Source organism: Hipposideros armiger, unplaced genomic scaffold (genome assembly GCF_001890085.2).
Source record: "Hipposideros armiger isolate ML-2016 unplaced genomic scaffold, ASM189008v1 scaffold_467, whole genome shotgun sequence".
NCBI classification, from domain to species: Eukaryota; Metazoa; Chordata; class Mammalia; order Chiroptera; family Hipposideridae; genus Hipposideros; species Hipposideros armiger.
The window spans coordinates 621,227-638,102 of record NW_017731817.1 but is presented as its reverse complement, the minus strand read 5'-3'; the positions used below and the strand labels follow the sequence as shown (position 1 = coordinate 638,102).

The window sequence follows — 16,876 nt, the reverse complement described above, 5'->3', positions numbered from 1 at the left end:
TGCCAAATTTCCAATGTACAGCAGCTTATACACTGCTGGTGACAAAGTAGTATCCAGGTTATTTACACACATATATAAAATAAGGTCAATGAAGAAATGAGAAAGGTAAAAAAGAAAGAATAAATTTTATGACATTACCTTAATTCTTTTTCTGTTTTTATTAATGAGTCACCTGGAAATTTAGAAATATTTAAGCTAAAGAGTTGTCCGAAGCCTAAAAAACGAATAAAAATTCAGGCCAGCCGAGTGGCACATTGTTTAAGAGTTGGCTTGGGATGCCAGCTCTGAGCAGCAGGGCCCTGGTTTGGATCCCACATGAGGGCCAGTGACGCTGCGCCCTCTACAGCTAAGATGGTGAACAACAGCTCGACATGGAGCTGGGCTGCCGTGAGTTGCCGGCGATGGAGAAGGCTGCAACTCCTGCTGGAGTGGGCTGCCATAAGCTACCGTGAGCGGCCGGCAGCTGGCATGAGCTGCCAAGAGCTGCCGTGAGTGGCCGTCCAGAGGCCAGCGACCAATCTGCCTCAGCCGGTAAGAGCACAATGATAATACCAACATGGGCCAGTGAAGCAACATCCTCCACAACTAGACTGAAGAACAAAAGGACAGCATCTTGTCTGTTCCCCTTCCCCCAATTCCCCAATAAAAATCTTTAAAAAAAAGAATAAAAATTCAAATAATTATTGTTAATTTGTGAATGTTTAAAAACGTATCTATTATCTTAAGGATTTTATTTTTAAAATACTTATAATACAGTTTCCACATTAAGAAAGAATATTAAAAGCAAATATCCTAAAAATTAAATAAATATGAAAAACCTAATGAAAAATATAAATAAGTAAACACAGTCATTATAACAGAATTTTTAGCTTTTTCTGCAAAAAGAATTAGTGGAGATGACAATGAAACATTTGGGGTTTAAATATTTTTTTCCTCTAACATTCCCTCCAACTGTTAATTCCTACTTTCTCTTGTGACAGATTCTTAGATCCACATAAATATTATGTGCATCACAAAGTAAGTGGTATGTAAAAAATATTATAAAATCAAAATAGTTAAGGACAAAAGATACCAAAAATACTGAAAGAATAATTACTATAGTTTCCTCATATAAGTTAAAGTGGCCCTTTCTTGGAAAAGGCCAGCCAATATCCTTAATGTTTTAAGCCTATTATCCAGGATATATCCTAAGGTGATTTACCATCAGTAAGATCAAAGGAGGAGTGGGAATCTACTACTACACAAAAAAGACTAAATAAGCAAGACAATACTTGAGTCCAGCAAACCTGCCTAAGTGTTCACCAGGCCTCAGGCTAGGCTGGGGAAAGTGAGACACAGCCATGTCAGCTGGTTAGTTTTATGACTCACATCGTAGATTCAACAGTAAAAATAGAAACTTCCTAGAAAGAAATTCAACAATTCAAGCTGCTCAAAACGTAAAGACTATGAGTAATTTCATGTTCAGTAGAGTCAGGCTACATGTAGCAAAGTGAAAGAGTGACGATTATATGATAAATTTGGGCTATACACCCACATTTCCCCCCTGATGTATCTGTATGTTTGTTCATAGTAGATTCACCAGATACTTGCCTGCTCACTTTTTGAGTAATTAGTGACCTCAGCCTATTTTTAACAGTCAAATATTACATCATAAAAACTGTAGTCTCAGGGGCTCCAATGACGCCCCTAACTAACCACGCTGCTGGACCCCGTGTGTCCTCTCCCAGGCTGTCCTGGTGTTCTGGAGGCCGAGGTCCCAGTCCAAATATGTCTGGTCAGTCTGGAATGCCTACGCTGCTACTGACCACAAGACAAACCCTGTGATGCTATCGTCTACTGTCTACTTGGATTACTAGAAGGTTCCAGCCTACACTGAAGAACCACTTATCTGGTACATTTCATCAATATTAATGTCTTTAAAAAATGAAGGAATTATGAGAGCAAAATGTTCACAAAAACATGTAACATTTCACATGTCTACCAAAATTACATGTGTACATGTTAACAATGAAAATGTAACTTAGGAAATGATAAAAATGATTCATGAAAATAGCTAGATCTATACTAGTTATATTGTTCTAACAAATAGATATCAGTTCTAATTTCAAAACAGATTTAAAGAGAGAAAAAGAGAAAACCTCTTACATATTATATTATCGGTCTAAAGCACACCGATCACGGTGCCTCTCCATTTATGAGTTGGAGCCAGAAGCTATAGCATAACTATATTATAGAAAGTGCCGGTCCGAACTGCACTCCTGGTCCAACTCTGTAAGCCAGTCAGACAGCTCCCATCTGGGGTCTTGTACACAGAGGGCAACCGAAGCACGTCTAAGCGCTTAATGCAGGAACTATCGATCAGTTCCCTGCAGGACAGAACTGTACAAACTTAGTCCTAACATCGTGTGCATAGGACTCAAAATATTTGTGCTTTTAGGTGAATTAGAGGAACCAAATCTTTCTAATTTGATAATGCAACATGGAAAAAATAAAACAGCAAAGCATTTAACAATGCTCTCATTCTGGGTAAGGCAATACTGTCTTGCAATAAAGACAGCGCACACACGTGTACTGCAAAGTCTGGACCGACACCTGAGGGGTCTCCTCCGGAAGCTTTAAGGGGTTGAAGAGCATTCACCATCCACTGACAGAGCAAACTGAGAAACAAGGGAAATGAAAAAGCACCTGACTCACTTATCTTGGGAAAGATGAGCTTCCAGAAAGCTTGAGTTTCCAAATACTGCTTAACTGATGATTTTTTAAAATCACAATTACCATATCATTATCCATGAAGAATTTTTTTTTAAATGACATGCATGCCAAAATTGGTAACACAAAACCTAGAAAAATGGTCTAACTGATCAACTAAAGTATACAAACAAGTTCTAGCAATCAAAACACTAGTATTTTAATGATTACTCCTATGACTTCAGGGAAAAAATGTTATGAATGCCAATTTTGCAAGATTATCTTAATAGGATTATTTTTTTTTACTTAAAATGAATAACAGGAAACTTCTGTCATTCAATTTTTAAGGTGAATTAATTCAATGAAAATAAAATCGCAATGCCTTATGATTTTAACTCTTATGCCTCAGAGGAAAGGGCATTAGATGAATACTGGAGTTTAGTGTCAGGCTTAAGTTATCTGAAAATTACATAGTTTTTAAAATAAGGAGAAAATCTCTTAAGCAAGATACTACAAAGCTTTTTTCCCTAAGCGTTTACAGAGTTACATTATTTTTAATTTTAAACCAGTAGATGCTTTTCAAAGTTGAGAATTCGGGATATCATCACATACAAATTTTAAAAAGCTTGACCATTAAAGCATAGGTTGCCCAGCCAAATGAGAATAAACGTAATTTAAACAGCTAGCACAAGGATACCGTGCTTGGGATTAGATATGTGCCATCTACTTTTTCTGACCTCTTTCCATTGTCTGATTCCTGCTGAACAGAATGAGCATGGCAGATTTCTACCCTAACTAATCTTACCACGTACACAAGTTCTCAACCCAGACAAAGAACAATTTTAAAATTTTAAAATGAACATCGTTCATTATGGACAACATTATTTTGTTAAACCAGCTATCTGAAAAACTATAAAATTTGTTTTGTTCGTTTTGCATTAGCCACAAGAGTGGACGAAAGTATTTAGAATACCAAAGTCAAATTCAGCAAAAATCAAACAGTGTTGGAGCTGAACAAATAAAGGGTTTATGTGTTTGACCACATTGAAAGAAAAGGGAAAACGAACTTCTCGTCTAGACTGGAGAAGTGCATCTCATGCAATCATAACATTCTCCTACCCTTCTGATATGAAATATGAACAATATGGGCAAAAAGTACTCAAGACCAGAGAGACCACCTCGCAAAATGATTCAAAAACCACAAGGCGTGAGGATAGTCCCTCACAGGGCTCAGTACATGATGAAACAGCTAACAGAAGAAATGGTGGGGGGAGGGGGCAAAAATTCGAACTACAGGGTAGACTCTCACAAGAATAGCTGCATTCTAGAGGTTTAACTCTCATATTCTTTACTTAACCCAAAACTATCATTCTTAACAAATAACGAATTTGACACAAACTCAGTTCTGACGTTGAAAGTCACCGTATATAGGTCCCTCATGTCCAGAGCAATGAATAGTAAAAAACCCACAAATGCAAGTGAGAAATAGAGGTCCTTCTAAGTGTTTCGTAAACAAGTTTCCACAAAGCACAGATGCCTTTCCTCCGCCACCCTGGCACCTGGTTTGGGGTGCAATAGTAATGCATGAATGTGTGGGGTACCAGCACACAGCTGGGGACAGAGGTCATCAGGCCTTCTGTGTCAGCTTCTCTTACTTTTCAATGACATTTACACTCTGTGGATGGTCTTCCTTTAAGTGAAAATCTCTCCCAAGAAAAGTTCTAAGCCTGTTTTTGAAAATAATTGCAGGGAATTTCTTCACATTTTATAAACAAAGATGCCAGACATGGAAGAGCTGAGAGAAATTCAAGCAGATCCAAACTCCACCATCCACTTTTCATATTTCTCCAAGTCTGCAGCAGAGACCGACTTAGCGATTTTCTTCAGCGCCAGCTCAAAGTCTCCCTTGGTGACAGGCATCTGAAGCTCCTCTTTGGAGAGCGCGCGGATCTCTTCTGGGCTCAGGCCGTTGATGCGCCGCCTCATGGCCATTAAGGACGCATCCCTGCAAGGGCACCAAAGTCAGTGAGAAACCTCTGCTGCAAATGCTGGAAACCCCATCAGTGAAACCAAGCTAGGGGAAGGCATTCAAAAGGTCACCTGACATGTTTTCATGATGCTGCGGGCAACTTTCTAACTCAGAGACATCCTGGGGGTTCAGGAAAGGTTAAAACAGGATGCAAAGGACTTAAACATAAAATGGATTGTAAATGAATCCTAGAAGTCCAGGCTGGGCTCAGAGCATTGAATTTTCTTTTCCCCACTTGCCCCTCAAAGGCAGCCTAGGAGCTTGGGAAGTGGAAGTAGAATTTTGAAATACTGAATTTCACACTTGGAAATGAACATGTGGCTAAATGTTAAGATAATTCAAGTCCTATATCGGTTTGTCTACAACCTAAAGCGAAGAGGTAAAGCCAGGAACCCATCTCTGGAGTGTGAATCTAGCCACACCAGACATGGAATTCCCTACAGGGAGTATTTGTGGGCAACTACAGGGAGAAAAATCTGACTTCTCCAGATCCTATTTTCAGCTGCATTTTGATCACTTGTAAATAACTATGACGGTTTTGAAGAAACGGACAATTAGTATTCACAGAAAAGCTATGAAGCCAAACCAATCGAAAGTTCAAGTTTTTATATATTTCAGTATAGTTATAGTGGTAGAAACTACTGTGAGCGTAATGTGTGCCACTAAACTTAGATGCATACAGGAAAAATACTGGTAAAAAAAGTAAGAAACACAGATGTGGTTTTAAAGAGGCCACTGATGTCAATTTAAGTATAATTAGGAAAGTAAGAACTAAAAGAAAATAAATCCTTTTCACATTGCTTAATGTGAAACATTTTCATTAAGCAATGTGAATTGTCTAAAAATTCTGATATCACTAAATTGAAAGGAAAATTGTAATATATATATCTTTCACAGCTTAAACGGATCAACTTTGTTCATCTCATATGGCAAATTAACGCAGACCAAAATTAAATGAGATTTTACGTTGATGCAGCCATGCTCTACTTTAGGGCTAAATTAACCTGAAGTTGTCAGTCACTGTTACCAAATTAGGCTAATTTCTTAAAAATCAAAGGATAAAAAGGTGACCATATTGTTATGTAATTACAGTAATACCTTGGTTTGCGAGCATAATTTGTTCCAGAAACAAACTACTCGTACTGCAAGACATCGCTCATTTACCACGTTAAAATGTATTAGAAATGTTTGCTCATCTTGCAGAACACTTGCAAACCAAGTTACTCGCGATCCAAGGTTTTACTGTACTCATCTAATGAAGTTCTGTAGAAAAAACCAAGACACATGGGAAACCATGAGAAGGAAATGGGTAGCTGTTTTCACGTCAAGAGCTAACAACTACACTGACTTTTAGACCAGCCCTCCAGACAAACGCGTAACTAATGTATAGGGTGACAGGTCATTAACGATACCTGCAAACATTGGTGATATCTGCACCAGAATAGCCCTCAATCTTCTCTGCTATATCTTCCAGTTGAATATCAGGATCCAGCTCAACCTCACGAAGATTGATCTTCAGAAGCTCTGTTCTTCCTTTTGCTGTTAGAAGATTTTTTGCTATTGTTAGATGTTTTTCTTTATAATCATGTTAAGGAGAAATCACATATTAACATTCAGAAGAAGAAAGAGAGACAAATGCAATGAAGAGTCGGTAACTGCAAGTCCACTGGCCCCACCAACTCATTGTGTGACTCGTGCAGTCATTTAACTTCCTATGTGCCTTGGTTGCAGTAACTGAAGATTGAAACGAACTCAAGAGTTCTCCGTAACTATTGTTGGGATGGATACTTGCAATAAGAACAAAGGGTCTGAGATCCTTTATGAAAACTAACAAGATTAGTATTCAAGCACTTGAAATGCTTTTAGTAGAAAATAAACTATAGATATTTGGCCTAAGTTTTATAAAACTAGAACTGCATGGAATATTATTTCTATGAATTATTTTGTTCCCCTCTTTAGTGTGATATCAGAAAAGAATTCCACAACTCTATCACTAGTTATTTTAAATCTAGTTTTCTTTTTCAGGAAATCAGCAATTGGCACAAAATGCTTATTTAGTGTATATTTTACTTGGAGAGCCAGCCCACAGACATTTACTGCTCCAGTATGATTGAAATGTGGATTGAGTCAGCTCAAACAAACCACAGAGTTTTTAAAATAACCAATCATGCTTGCTGTTTTACTATCACTTTCAGTGGCAAATCTGCTTAACATAGTACACTAAGATAATGCATCCTTAGTTTGGATCTGGTTCTCTACTATTTCCTGATATGTATATGAAATAAAATTTGATTTTCCCCAACTTTTATTTTGAAAAATTTTAAATCTATAAGTAAAAAAAAAAAAAAATCAGTGAACATTCATGTGTCTTTCGTGTAGGTTAACCAATTGTTAACATTTTGCCATTATCATTCCCTTCTCCTCTCCTCTCCTCCCCTGCTTTTCTGAATTGAGAGCTCGCTGTAGGCATCAGAACACTTCACCTGAAATTCTTCAGCATTTATCTCCTAACAACAAAGATATCCATTCAACAGTCATACTTATCCGGAAATTTAACACTTGTATGTTTGTAGCATCTAATACACAATCCAGGTTAAATGTCCCCATTTGTCCCAGGCCTTTATAACTTTCTTAAAAACCATCATATTAAGTTGTCAGAAAAGTCACGATGTATTTTTTCTGTTTTTCATTGCAAAAATGTGTCATGACTTTTCCGACAACCCCAATACATTGCATTTAGTTATCATATCTCCTTACTCTTCTTTAATCTGAAATAGTCCCCCAGTGTTTATTTTTTCCTTGTTTTGTCTTTCATGATATTGAAAATTCTCCCTCAAACGCTCTTACAGAGTCAAGACGTTCCAATTAAGATCCCAACAAGTCTGTTTGTGGAACCAGACAAGCAGATACTAACATGCTGATCGGAATGGAAAGAACCAAGGATGACCAATGACCAAGACACTGGAAGAGGAGCAGCGAGATGGGTGGGACTGCTCTGTCAGATTTCATGACTTATTACAAGCAGTGAGGCTCACGTCAGTGTGAGACCTTGCAGACAGACAAATGGCTCAGTGGCACAGAAGAGGGCATCTAGAAGCAGATCAGGGCATTTACTCTGCACATGATTTATGACTCGGTGGCTCAGACAGTTGGGGAAGGAGTGTCTTCTTAATAAATGATGCCAGAACAACTGACTATCCACAGGGAAAATGAAGCTGGGTCCTACCTCACACCATACGGAGAAGTTGGTACCAGACATATTACCAATCTAAATGTTAGATGCAAAATTATAAGCATTTTACAAGATAAAACAGAAAAATATCTTAACAACCACAGAGAAATATGTTTAAGATACATATTCAAAATAGCGACTATAAAGGAAAAGATTGATAAACTGACTACATTAAAATCTGGAATTCCTATTTATCCAAAGATATTATAAATGCAGTGAAAACACACAAGCAACAGAGTTTGAGGAGGTATTCACAATATATATAAATAACAAAAGACTCATACCCATAATATTTAAAGAACTCCTGTAAATCAATAAGGATAAGCCAGATCACCTAATAGAAAAATGGGCAAAAGAATTGAACACATGTATCACAAAATCCAAATGGACAATAAATAAAGAAAAAGATGTTCAAATTCTTTAATAATAAAGGAAATACAAATTAAACCCCAATGAGATAACACTGCACACCAAGACACTGGTGTAAATTAAAAAGGCTGCCAATACCAGATGTTGGAGAGATGTGGAACCACAGGAATCTCCACAAAGTGCTGGCAGGAGTAAAAACCGGAACAAGAGACTGGATTTATCTACATGTTTCACTACACGACACGACTTAGCAAGTCACTCCTAGGACAGAATGCTCTGTCCTGGCCTAGGGAAGCTGAGGCATTTGCACCATTATACAGTGTAAGAATGTTCTCAGCAGCACTGTACACAATAGTGTAAAACTGGAAATAATCAAAATGCCCATCGGGTAATATGATGGCTAACTGTGGTCTAACCTCACAATAGGTGTTAGGGGCTGAACTATCCCCCACCCTAAAGTCCTGTGTTGAAGTCCTAACCTCAGAATGTGACTTACGGAGACAGGGCCTTTACACAGCTAATGAAGGAAAAATGAGGTCACTAGGGTGGGCCCTACTCCAATAGAACTGGTGTCCTCATAAGAGAAGATTAGGACAGACACACACAGGGGGGACCACATGAAGACACTGGAAGAAAATGGCCATTTACAAGCCAAGGAAAGAGGCCCAGACTGAAAACAACCCTGCTGACACCCTGATCTTGGACTTCCAGCCTCCAAAACTGTGAGAAAATGAGTATCTGTTGTTTAAGCCCCCCAGTCTGTGGTACTTAGCTATGGCAGCCCTAGCAAATTAATACAATAAAATGCCACACAGCAAAAAAATTACCTGTATCAAAATGTCACAACATGGATGAATCTTAAACGTATACTGAGCAGAAGAAGTACAAATAAACACAATTAGTGTGGTTTCATTTATGGAAAGTTTAAGAGGAGGTAAAACTGTTTGGGGATACATTATTAGGTGATAAAATTATAAGAAAAACAATAAATTATTTCCATAAAAGGAGTTAACAGTGATTACCACCAGGGGGCAGGAAGGGAGCTGTGCTAGGAAAGGAACACACCGGGGAGCTTCTGAGGTCAGACAACGCTCCATTTCTCATTGTAGGAGGCGGTTATGTGGCTGTTTTCTTCACTAATTATTGGATAAACTGGGTCCATGTTTCCGTGTCTCAGTAATATCTCTCTCACACACACACACACACACACACACACACACACACACACACACACACACAAACTCACTCACACTGAGACAAAGGAGCCACTGTGGAAAAGGAAGCAAGCAGGCATTATCTGGGACTGCCCCCCAAAAAGGGGGGTTGTGACTAGAAAACCTTTCCCTCCAGAACCCCTTAATCTTAGGAGCTCCCTATCCTGGGTCAGCCCTCGCCAAAAGGCCCACCTTTCAGCCCACAGGGGTACACCACAGGGAGTGTACGGACGGAGGAGTCCTCCACTCAGGTGGTCAGCAAGAGGGCTGTGGGAAGAAAGAGGGGGAGGACACGCGCAGGTCCACTGCTACAGAAGGTGGCCATGACCCTGACACCCCAGGAGAGCCCTGAATTTCACATAAGAGCCCCGTGTCCCAGTGCCCCACACACAGCACATGGGCGTTACAGACCGAGTATCACTTGGCTCGTTTGGTCCCAATGGGATGGGATTTGTAAAGCAAATGCGTTACTGCCGCCGGCCCTGAGGACTTAGACACCAAGTTTAAGATCCCATGTTCTCCCTCGGAGAGGAAGTTCCACACGGCCAATGTGAATGAACTTGGTAGCATGGCCTGTTCCTACGTGAGGGCCTGACAGTACTGAAGCTTAGCAGAGGGCATCTTCCTTTCCCCAGGAACTATGATTTGGGGAAAATCAACTTCTAACACTGGTTTATCAGTGATTTGTTAGAAGACTCTAAGTAGGATTTATTAGCTCTATAAAACTGAATAAATGACATGTAATAACTTTATGAAAGGATTTAACGAGGGGTTAATGTATTAATAACAGTATACAGTACTGCCCATACTCCGCAGCCAAGTCACACACATTCTGAATATAAATACTGCTAAAAGGATCAAAACTTCTTCTCGTGATAGCCATTCTCCTGGAGCACACGAGGCCTCCAGTGCAGTGAGTAACAATAGGCACTCACACCCCTGTCCTGCTGCCCTGGGCAGGACACATAACCTCTCAGCCTCCTAAGTAAAATGAAAATAAGCATGGAAGACTGTTTTAAGGGTTCAACGAGGTAACACATGTAAGGCCCGGCCCAATCAGCACTCAGAGAACATTTGTCAGTCAGTCAACAAACAGGATTAGAGGGACACACGGGAAACCCAGGTCCCTTCCACGAAGGAACATCTGGGAGCCAGAAAACAGACCAAACACGCAGGGACGTGGAGTCCACCCAGCGAGACAGGCCAGGGCAAAGGCATCACAGAATCAACTGCTTTGATGTCGACTTTGAAAAATCAATAAACCGTAAATGGAAGAGAAAGAACAATCTGGGAAATGGGGGCAACATCAACAATTACGTGGCGGGAGGAGGAAGCACAGTGTATAGCAGAGTGGAAAAAAGGTAAGGAGGAAAGCAGAGCCGAGTACTGCAAGCAGCATGACCCACCGGGAGAGGAGGTGTGAACTGGCGGTAAGAAATTAAAATGCCCTGACCCTGGTGTGGCAGGAAATGAGTCACTCCCAGTCTAGCAGACACTACGACACCTTGGTGGTCTAGGGGTTAGTCCACAAGCAAAACAGAATGAAATGAAGGGGCCAGAGCTCATTAGCTGACCGGAGGCTGCAGCCAGGTAGGTGCACACAACAGGAAGAGAATTAGAGTAACGCCGGGCTCCTGTCCTGCCGCCTGACTCCTGCCTTTTGTTGACTGTGGCAGATTGTATTCGCCATGATGGCTGCATGACTCTTCTATCCCACCCGTGCTGCTACACTGTGGCCTTGCCCACCCCCCCCAACCTAAGGCGTCCGATTCGCCTCCTCTTGAAAGCGGCTGGGCTTGTAACTGCTTCAACCCAGAGCACAGCAGAAGTGACACAACATGACCTCCAAGGCTAGGTCACAAAAAGCAATGTACCCTCCACCTGTTCCAAGGGAACAATACACCTGGAGCCGCGAGCTACCATGTCTGAAACCTGACATGGAACGGCCACAGCTAACACGGAGGTACCCCAGCTCGGGCCCCAGGCTTCCACCATCAGGCATGTGAGTGAAGACGCTGCAGATGGCCCCAGGCTGCAGATGTGGAGTCACCCTCAGCCATTGAATCTTCCCATAGTGACCCAGACATCAGGAAGCAGATGCAAGCCACCCCTGCAATGCCCATCTGAGTCCCTGACCCACAGGATCCATAAGCAAAATCAGATTGCATCGAGTATTTGTTAAACAGCAAGAGTAACTGATACACTAACGTTTCTTGCCATCAGTTCTGCCTGTCAATCTTAAAGCAATCTGCATATTTACGTAAGTTAAGTAACTTACAATATGCCTTTTTTGGATGGTTATTCTTGTTTTATTTATTCTCATTCTTATACTTCATGCCTTTTCCAACTATAAATTTCTTTTCATGGTTAATTTTTGTTCATAAAATGTCCCTCGATTTTTTTACTATTATATAATCTACTTTTCCTTCCGTTAATTTTACCTTAGATTTCCAAATTATTCTTATAGGTCTCTCGTCTTTCCAAATTTTCTTTGCCAGTCTGTCTCTTCCAGACCCTTCTATCCTATCAGATGCTCTAGTCGCAATGGCTCTCTACTCATTTTTCAACCAACTATGCCTTTTTTTCTGTCTTTCTCGATGGAAATTCAGTGAAAATGCAACTTGCTCCATGAAGTCTCCCCTAAGCACATAAGTCAGAATTTATTATTCCTCATTCCCCACCCTAAAAGTATGATAGAGAAAACTCTAGAATCATGTTACACTGTTTTCACTGCAGTTAGGTTAAGTGTATGCCCACCGTCCAAACACTCAGTGAGTTCACTAAGGACAAGGGTTATACATTATCTGAGTGTTCCCACAGTAGCTAATACAGGAAAGCCTTGGATTGCGAGTAACTTGGTTTGCGAGTGTTCTGCAATTACGAGCAAACATTTCTAATACATTTTAATGCGATAAATGAGCGATGTCTTGCAATACAAGTGGTTTGTTTCCGCAACAAATTATACCTTGTAAACCAAGGTATTACTATAAATGTCTTTCAGATAGCAAAAAGCTATATAAACACCTGTTGAGTTCATTAATACAGATGAAATAAAAAGCTAGAAAGTGGAGTTTGGAGCCCCTCAGGAGCAAGCAGTTTCTCAGTTCCTACGGTAATGAGGTACACACCTTCAGACGAGTCATGAGCAGGGAGAAGCACCCAGAAGTGGTCACCTGTAATGGGCATAACCTCCTCACTTCAGGGAAAACAGGTTTAGAAGAAAGCCCTTTAGTAGGCCAAACCTATTTTCTCTCTAATATTTCAAAGAAAGCTAAATCCCTACCTCTGCACCATAAAGTATGTCTTGCCTCAACACCTAAGCTTTCCTCAGCATTTTATAAAACTGCTATCATCTACTATTTTTCCAATTACATTTTTTTCTCCCTTGTATAGTGAAGGCCAAAGTACAAAAGTTTAAATTATGTCATTCCAAGTAGTAAAACTTTTATTTTCCATCAGTATTAATGCTATTTATAATCACTGTATATGGTAGAAAAATTAAAACTCACTTCTTATACATATGTCTAGATATCATATACATATTTTGTTTAGAAAGCAAGGGAGAAAAAAGGGGGGAAAGAGAAAGGGAAGAAACTTATTAAATCAGAAGTAATAACAAACCACTCAAATTTCAAACCTTCACATGACTAACAGAGTGAGTGAGACAGGCACTAAAGGAGCAGCTTCTGGGAGATGTGACATTCTGGGACAGTTTACAGGTTCTAAATCAAATCATTTTCATTACTGCTGTAAATACACTTATTATTTTGTAAGCTCAATCAGTAAATTAAGCACTGTTTTAAGAAAAGGAAAATTTTTCTTTATAAGTAATGAGATTATTAGAACTAATAGAATACATAGTAGCAGCCAGGAAAGACAATACAAGAATGGAATCTATGAGCTCGAATTCTACCAATTAATTATAGTATATGGCCTTGAAATCTAGTCACAAAAGTGAGTAAGGAGTATGTTATAAAAATTAAGTTTAAAAAATCATAGGTGAGGCTACTGTTCTTGGCCATCATGAAAAAAACTGGTATGGCAAACAACTATAAACAAAATACAGGAGGCAACTGTCTTCATGCATTAGCCAAAAAACAGGAAAGAATTTTAAACTGGCTTTTTCTTAAGTCCTGCCAATAATTTGAGTATCTGCCAGAACAAAATTCAATGCCCCTTAAAGGAAAACAACATCATCCAGACTCCTACAATTTAGAGCATACAATAAAAATTACTGGACATGTGGGAAAAAAACCCAGAAAAATGGACCCATAATCGAGGAAACTTAAAAGAAGCTAATAGAAGAAACAGGTGTTCTAGATGTTAGAGTTAGCTGACAAAAACTATAAAGCAGTATATTAATTACCTATTTCTGAATAGCAAACTATACTAAAATATTGTGGCTTAAAACAACAATTTACTATCCTCACAGGATAATAAATTTCTGTGCATCAGGAATTTGGGAGCAGCTTAGCTAGAAATAGAAAGTTCTAACATGAGGTCTGTGATAGTTAATTTCATGTGTCAACTTGGTGAGACCACAGTGCCTACATATTTGGTCAAACACTATTCTAGATGTTTCTGTGAAGGTGTTTTAGATAAGATTAATATTTAAATTGGTGGACTCTAAGTAAAGCAGATTACTCTCCATCATGTGGGTGGGCCTCATCCAATCAGTTGAAGGCTTCAACAAACAGAAGACAGGCCTCCTCCAAAAAAAGGGAATTCTGCCAGCAGAAGGCCTTTGGACATGAACTGCAGCATCAGTTCTTCCCTGGGCCTCCAGCCTGTAGGCCAACCCTGCAGATTTTAGACTTGCCAGTCTCCATAATCACATGAGGCAATTCATTAAAATATGTCTCTCTCTATATATATACACACATTCTATTGGTTCTGCTTCTCTGGAGAATCCTAACTAATACAGGGTCTCTCATGAGGTTGCAGTCAATACACGGGCCAGCACTACAGTCATCCAGAGGCAGCTAACTCACATGACAGGCAAGCTGGTGCTGGCTGCTGGTGAGAGTTCAGTTCCTTCCCATGTGGGCTTCTGCACAGGCTGTTTGTGCTCATGGCAGCTGACTTCCCCCAAAGCAAATGATGTGAGAGAGGGAGAGCCAGGCAGAACCTATCCTTTTTATGATCTAGCCTTGGAAGTAATATCGCAGCACTTCTGCCATATTCTATTCCTTAGAAGCAAATCACTAAGTCCAAACCATTTTCAAGGGGAGGGAAATTAAGCTCCACCTTTGGAAGGGAAAAATCTCAAAAAATTAAAGGAAAAAATAGACAAAATGAATGAACACGAGGAATCTCAACAAAGCAATAGAAACATATTTTTTTTAAATAACCAAAAGGGAATGCTAGATTTGCAAAATATATCTAAAATGAAAAATTCACTCAATAGGATTAAAAACAGATTGGTGATGTCAGAAGAAAGTATCGGTGAACATGAAGATAAATTAATAGAAATTATCCAACTTGAAGAACAGAAAGAAAAAATATTGATAAAGATAGAGTCCCAGTGACCTGTGAAACAATATTAAAAAGTCCAACATACATGGAAGATATATAAAAGGGAAACGCACAGAGATACATCACAGTCAAAACGCTGAAAAAACAAAGATAAATAGAATATCTTAAAACCACCACAGAGGACAATCACTCAAGAAAATGCCAACCTGTTTTCTATAGTTAAACATATACTACTACATAACCCAGTTATTTTACTCATAGGCATCTGTCCCCAAAAAAATAAACATATTTCCACACAAAGAACTGAACATGAATGTTATAGCCATTTTATTTATAACAGTCCCAAACTAGAAACAATCCAAATATCCATCAAAAAAAGAATACATAAATAATCTGTGGTACAGCCATATAATGGAATACTACTCACAAATAAAAACATAATAACATTGATGAATCTCAGAATAGTTATGCTGAGTGAAAGAAGCCAGTCACAAAATAATATATACTGGATCCTATTTATATTAAAATTCAACATAATTTATAGTGACAAAAATCAGATTAGTGGCTACCTGAAGCGGGAGGTGTTAGGGAGAGAGAAGAAAAGACTGCAAAGGGGCACAATAAATCCTTTCGGGATAAAAGACATGTTCTGCATCTAGACTGTGGTGTGGCTGCATATAACTGTCACACTCATCAGATTCTAAATGGATCAAGGTAATTACATATAAACTATTCCTTAATAAAGTTGATTTTAAAAAACAATAGCCAGAGAGAAAAAAAGATACATTATATACAATATACATTACACAGAATAATATGAATGACAGCTGACCTCACATCAAAAAACAATGGAGGGGGCTGGCCAAATGACACATTGGTTAAGAGCTGGCTTGGGACGCCAGCTCTGAGCAGCAGGACCCCAGTTGGGATCCCACATTAGGGCCAGTGACACTGCACTCTCTACAGCTAAGATGGTGAACAACACCTCGACCTGGAGCTGGGCTGACATGAGTCGCTGGCGATGGCATAGGCTGCAGCCCCTGCTGCAGTGAGTGGCCAGCAGCCGGCGGTGAGCTGCCAAGAGCCGCCATGAGCAGCTGTCTAGTGGCCAGTGACCGATCTGCCTCACCTGGGGAGGGCGCAATGATAATACCAATATGGGCCAGTGAAGCGACGTCCTCCACAACTTGTTCTCCTTCCCCGATTCCCCAGTGCTGCTCCCCTCCTCCAATACCCCAGTAAAATCCTTAAAAACGAAAAGGTTGAACGTTTAAAAAAAAAAAAACAATGGAGGCAAGAAGACAATAGAATAATATCTTTACAAGTATTAAAAAAAAAACACAAACCAAAAAACCCTAGTCCAACCCAAAATTATTTATCAATCAAAAATATCCTTCAAATGAAATCGTACCATTTGCAACAATATGGATGGACCTAGAGACTATTAAGTGAAATAAGTCAGTAGGAGAAAGGCAAATACCATATGATTTCACTTATATGTGGAATCTAAAAAACTAAATGAACGAGCAAAGTAAACAGAAATATAGTAAAGTAAACAGAAAAAAGTCTCAGTGCTATAGAGGAACAACTGATGGATGCTAGTTGGGAGGGGGTGGGGATGAGGGAGAAGGGGAAGGGATTAGACAGCATAAATACTACAATATTGCCACAGGGATATGAAAGACAGTTTGAGGAATATAATTAATAATGTTGTAATATTTTGTAGGGTGTCAGATGGTCACATGTCTTGCTAGGGAGACCACATCATAGGTGGGGTAGAGGCTTGATCACTGCACTGTACACCTGAAGCTGATGTTGTATAATATTGTATGTCAACTATAATTTTATATATATATATACACACACATA

At 39.4% G+C, this 16,876-nt stretch overlaps 1 protein-coding gene across 8 annotated transcripts in view; it reads right to left on the bottom strand.

The window, feature by feature from the left end:
- Positions 1–807: 807 nt before the first annotated feature.
- Positions 808–16,876, bottom strand: part of KATNAL1 (katanin catalytic subunit A1 like 1) — an 88,126-nt gene continuing 72,057 nt past the window's right edge. For all 8 annotated transcript variants that reach the window (XM_019666356.1, XM_019666358.1, XM_019666359.1 and 5 more), the window contains 2 exons: positions 6,130–6,256; positions 808–4,693 (listed from right to left, as the gene is read on the bottom strand). In XM_019666356.1, the coding sequence (XP_019521901.1) occupies positions 4,495–4,693; positions 6,130–6,256 (326 nt within the window). In that variant the 3' untranslated portion in view covers positions 808–4,494. The remainder of the gene's footprint in view (positions 4,694–6,129; positions 6,257–16,876) is intronic.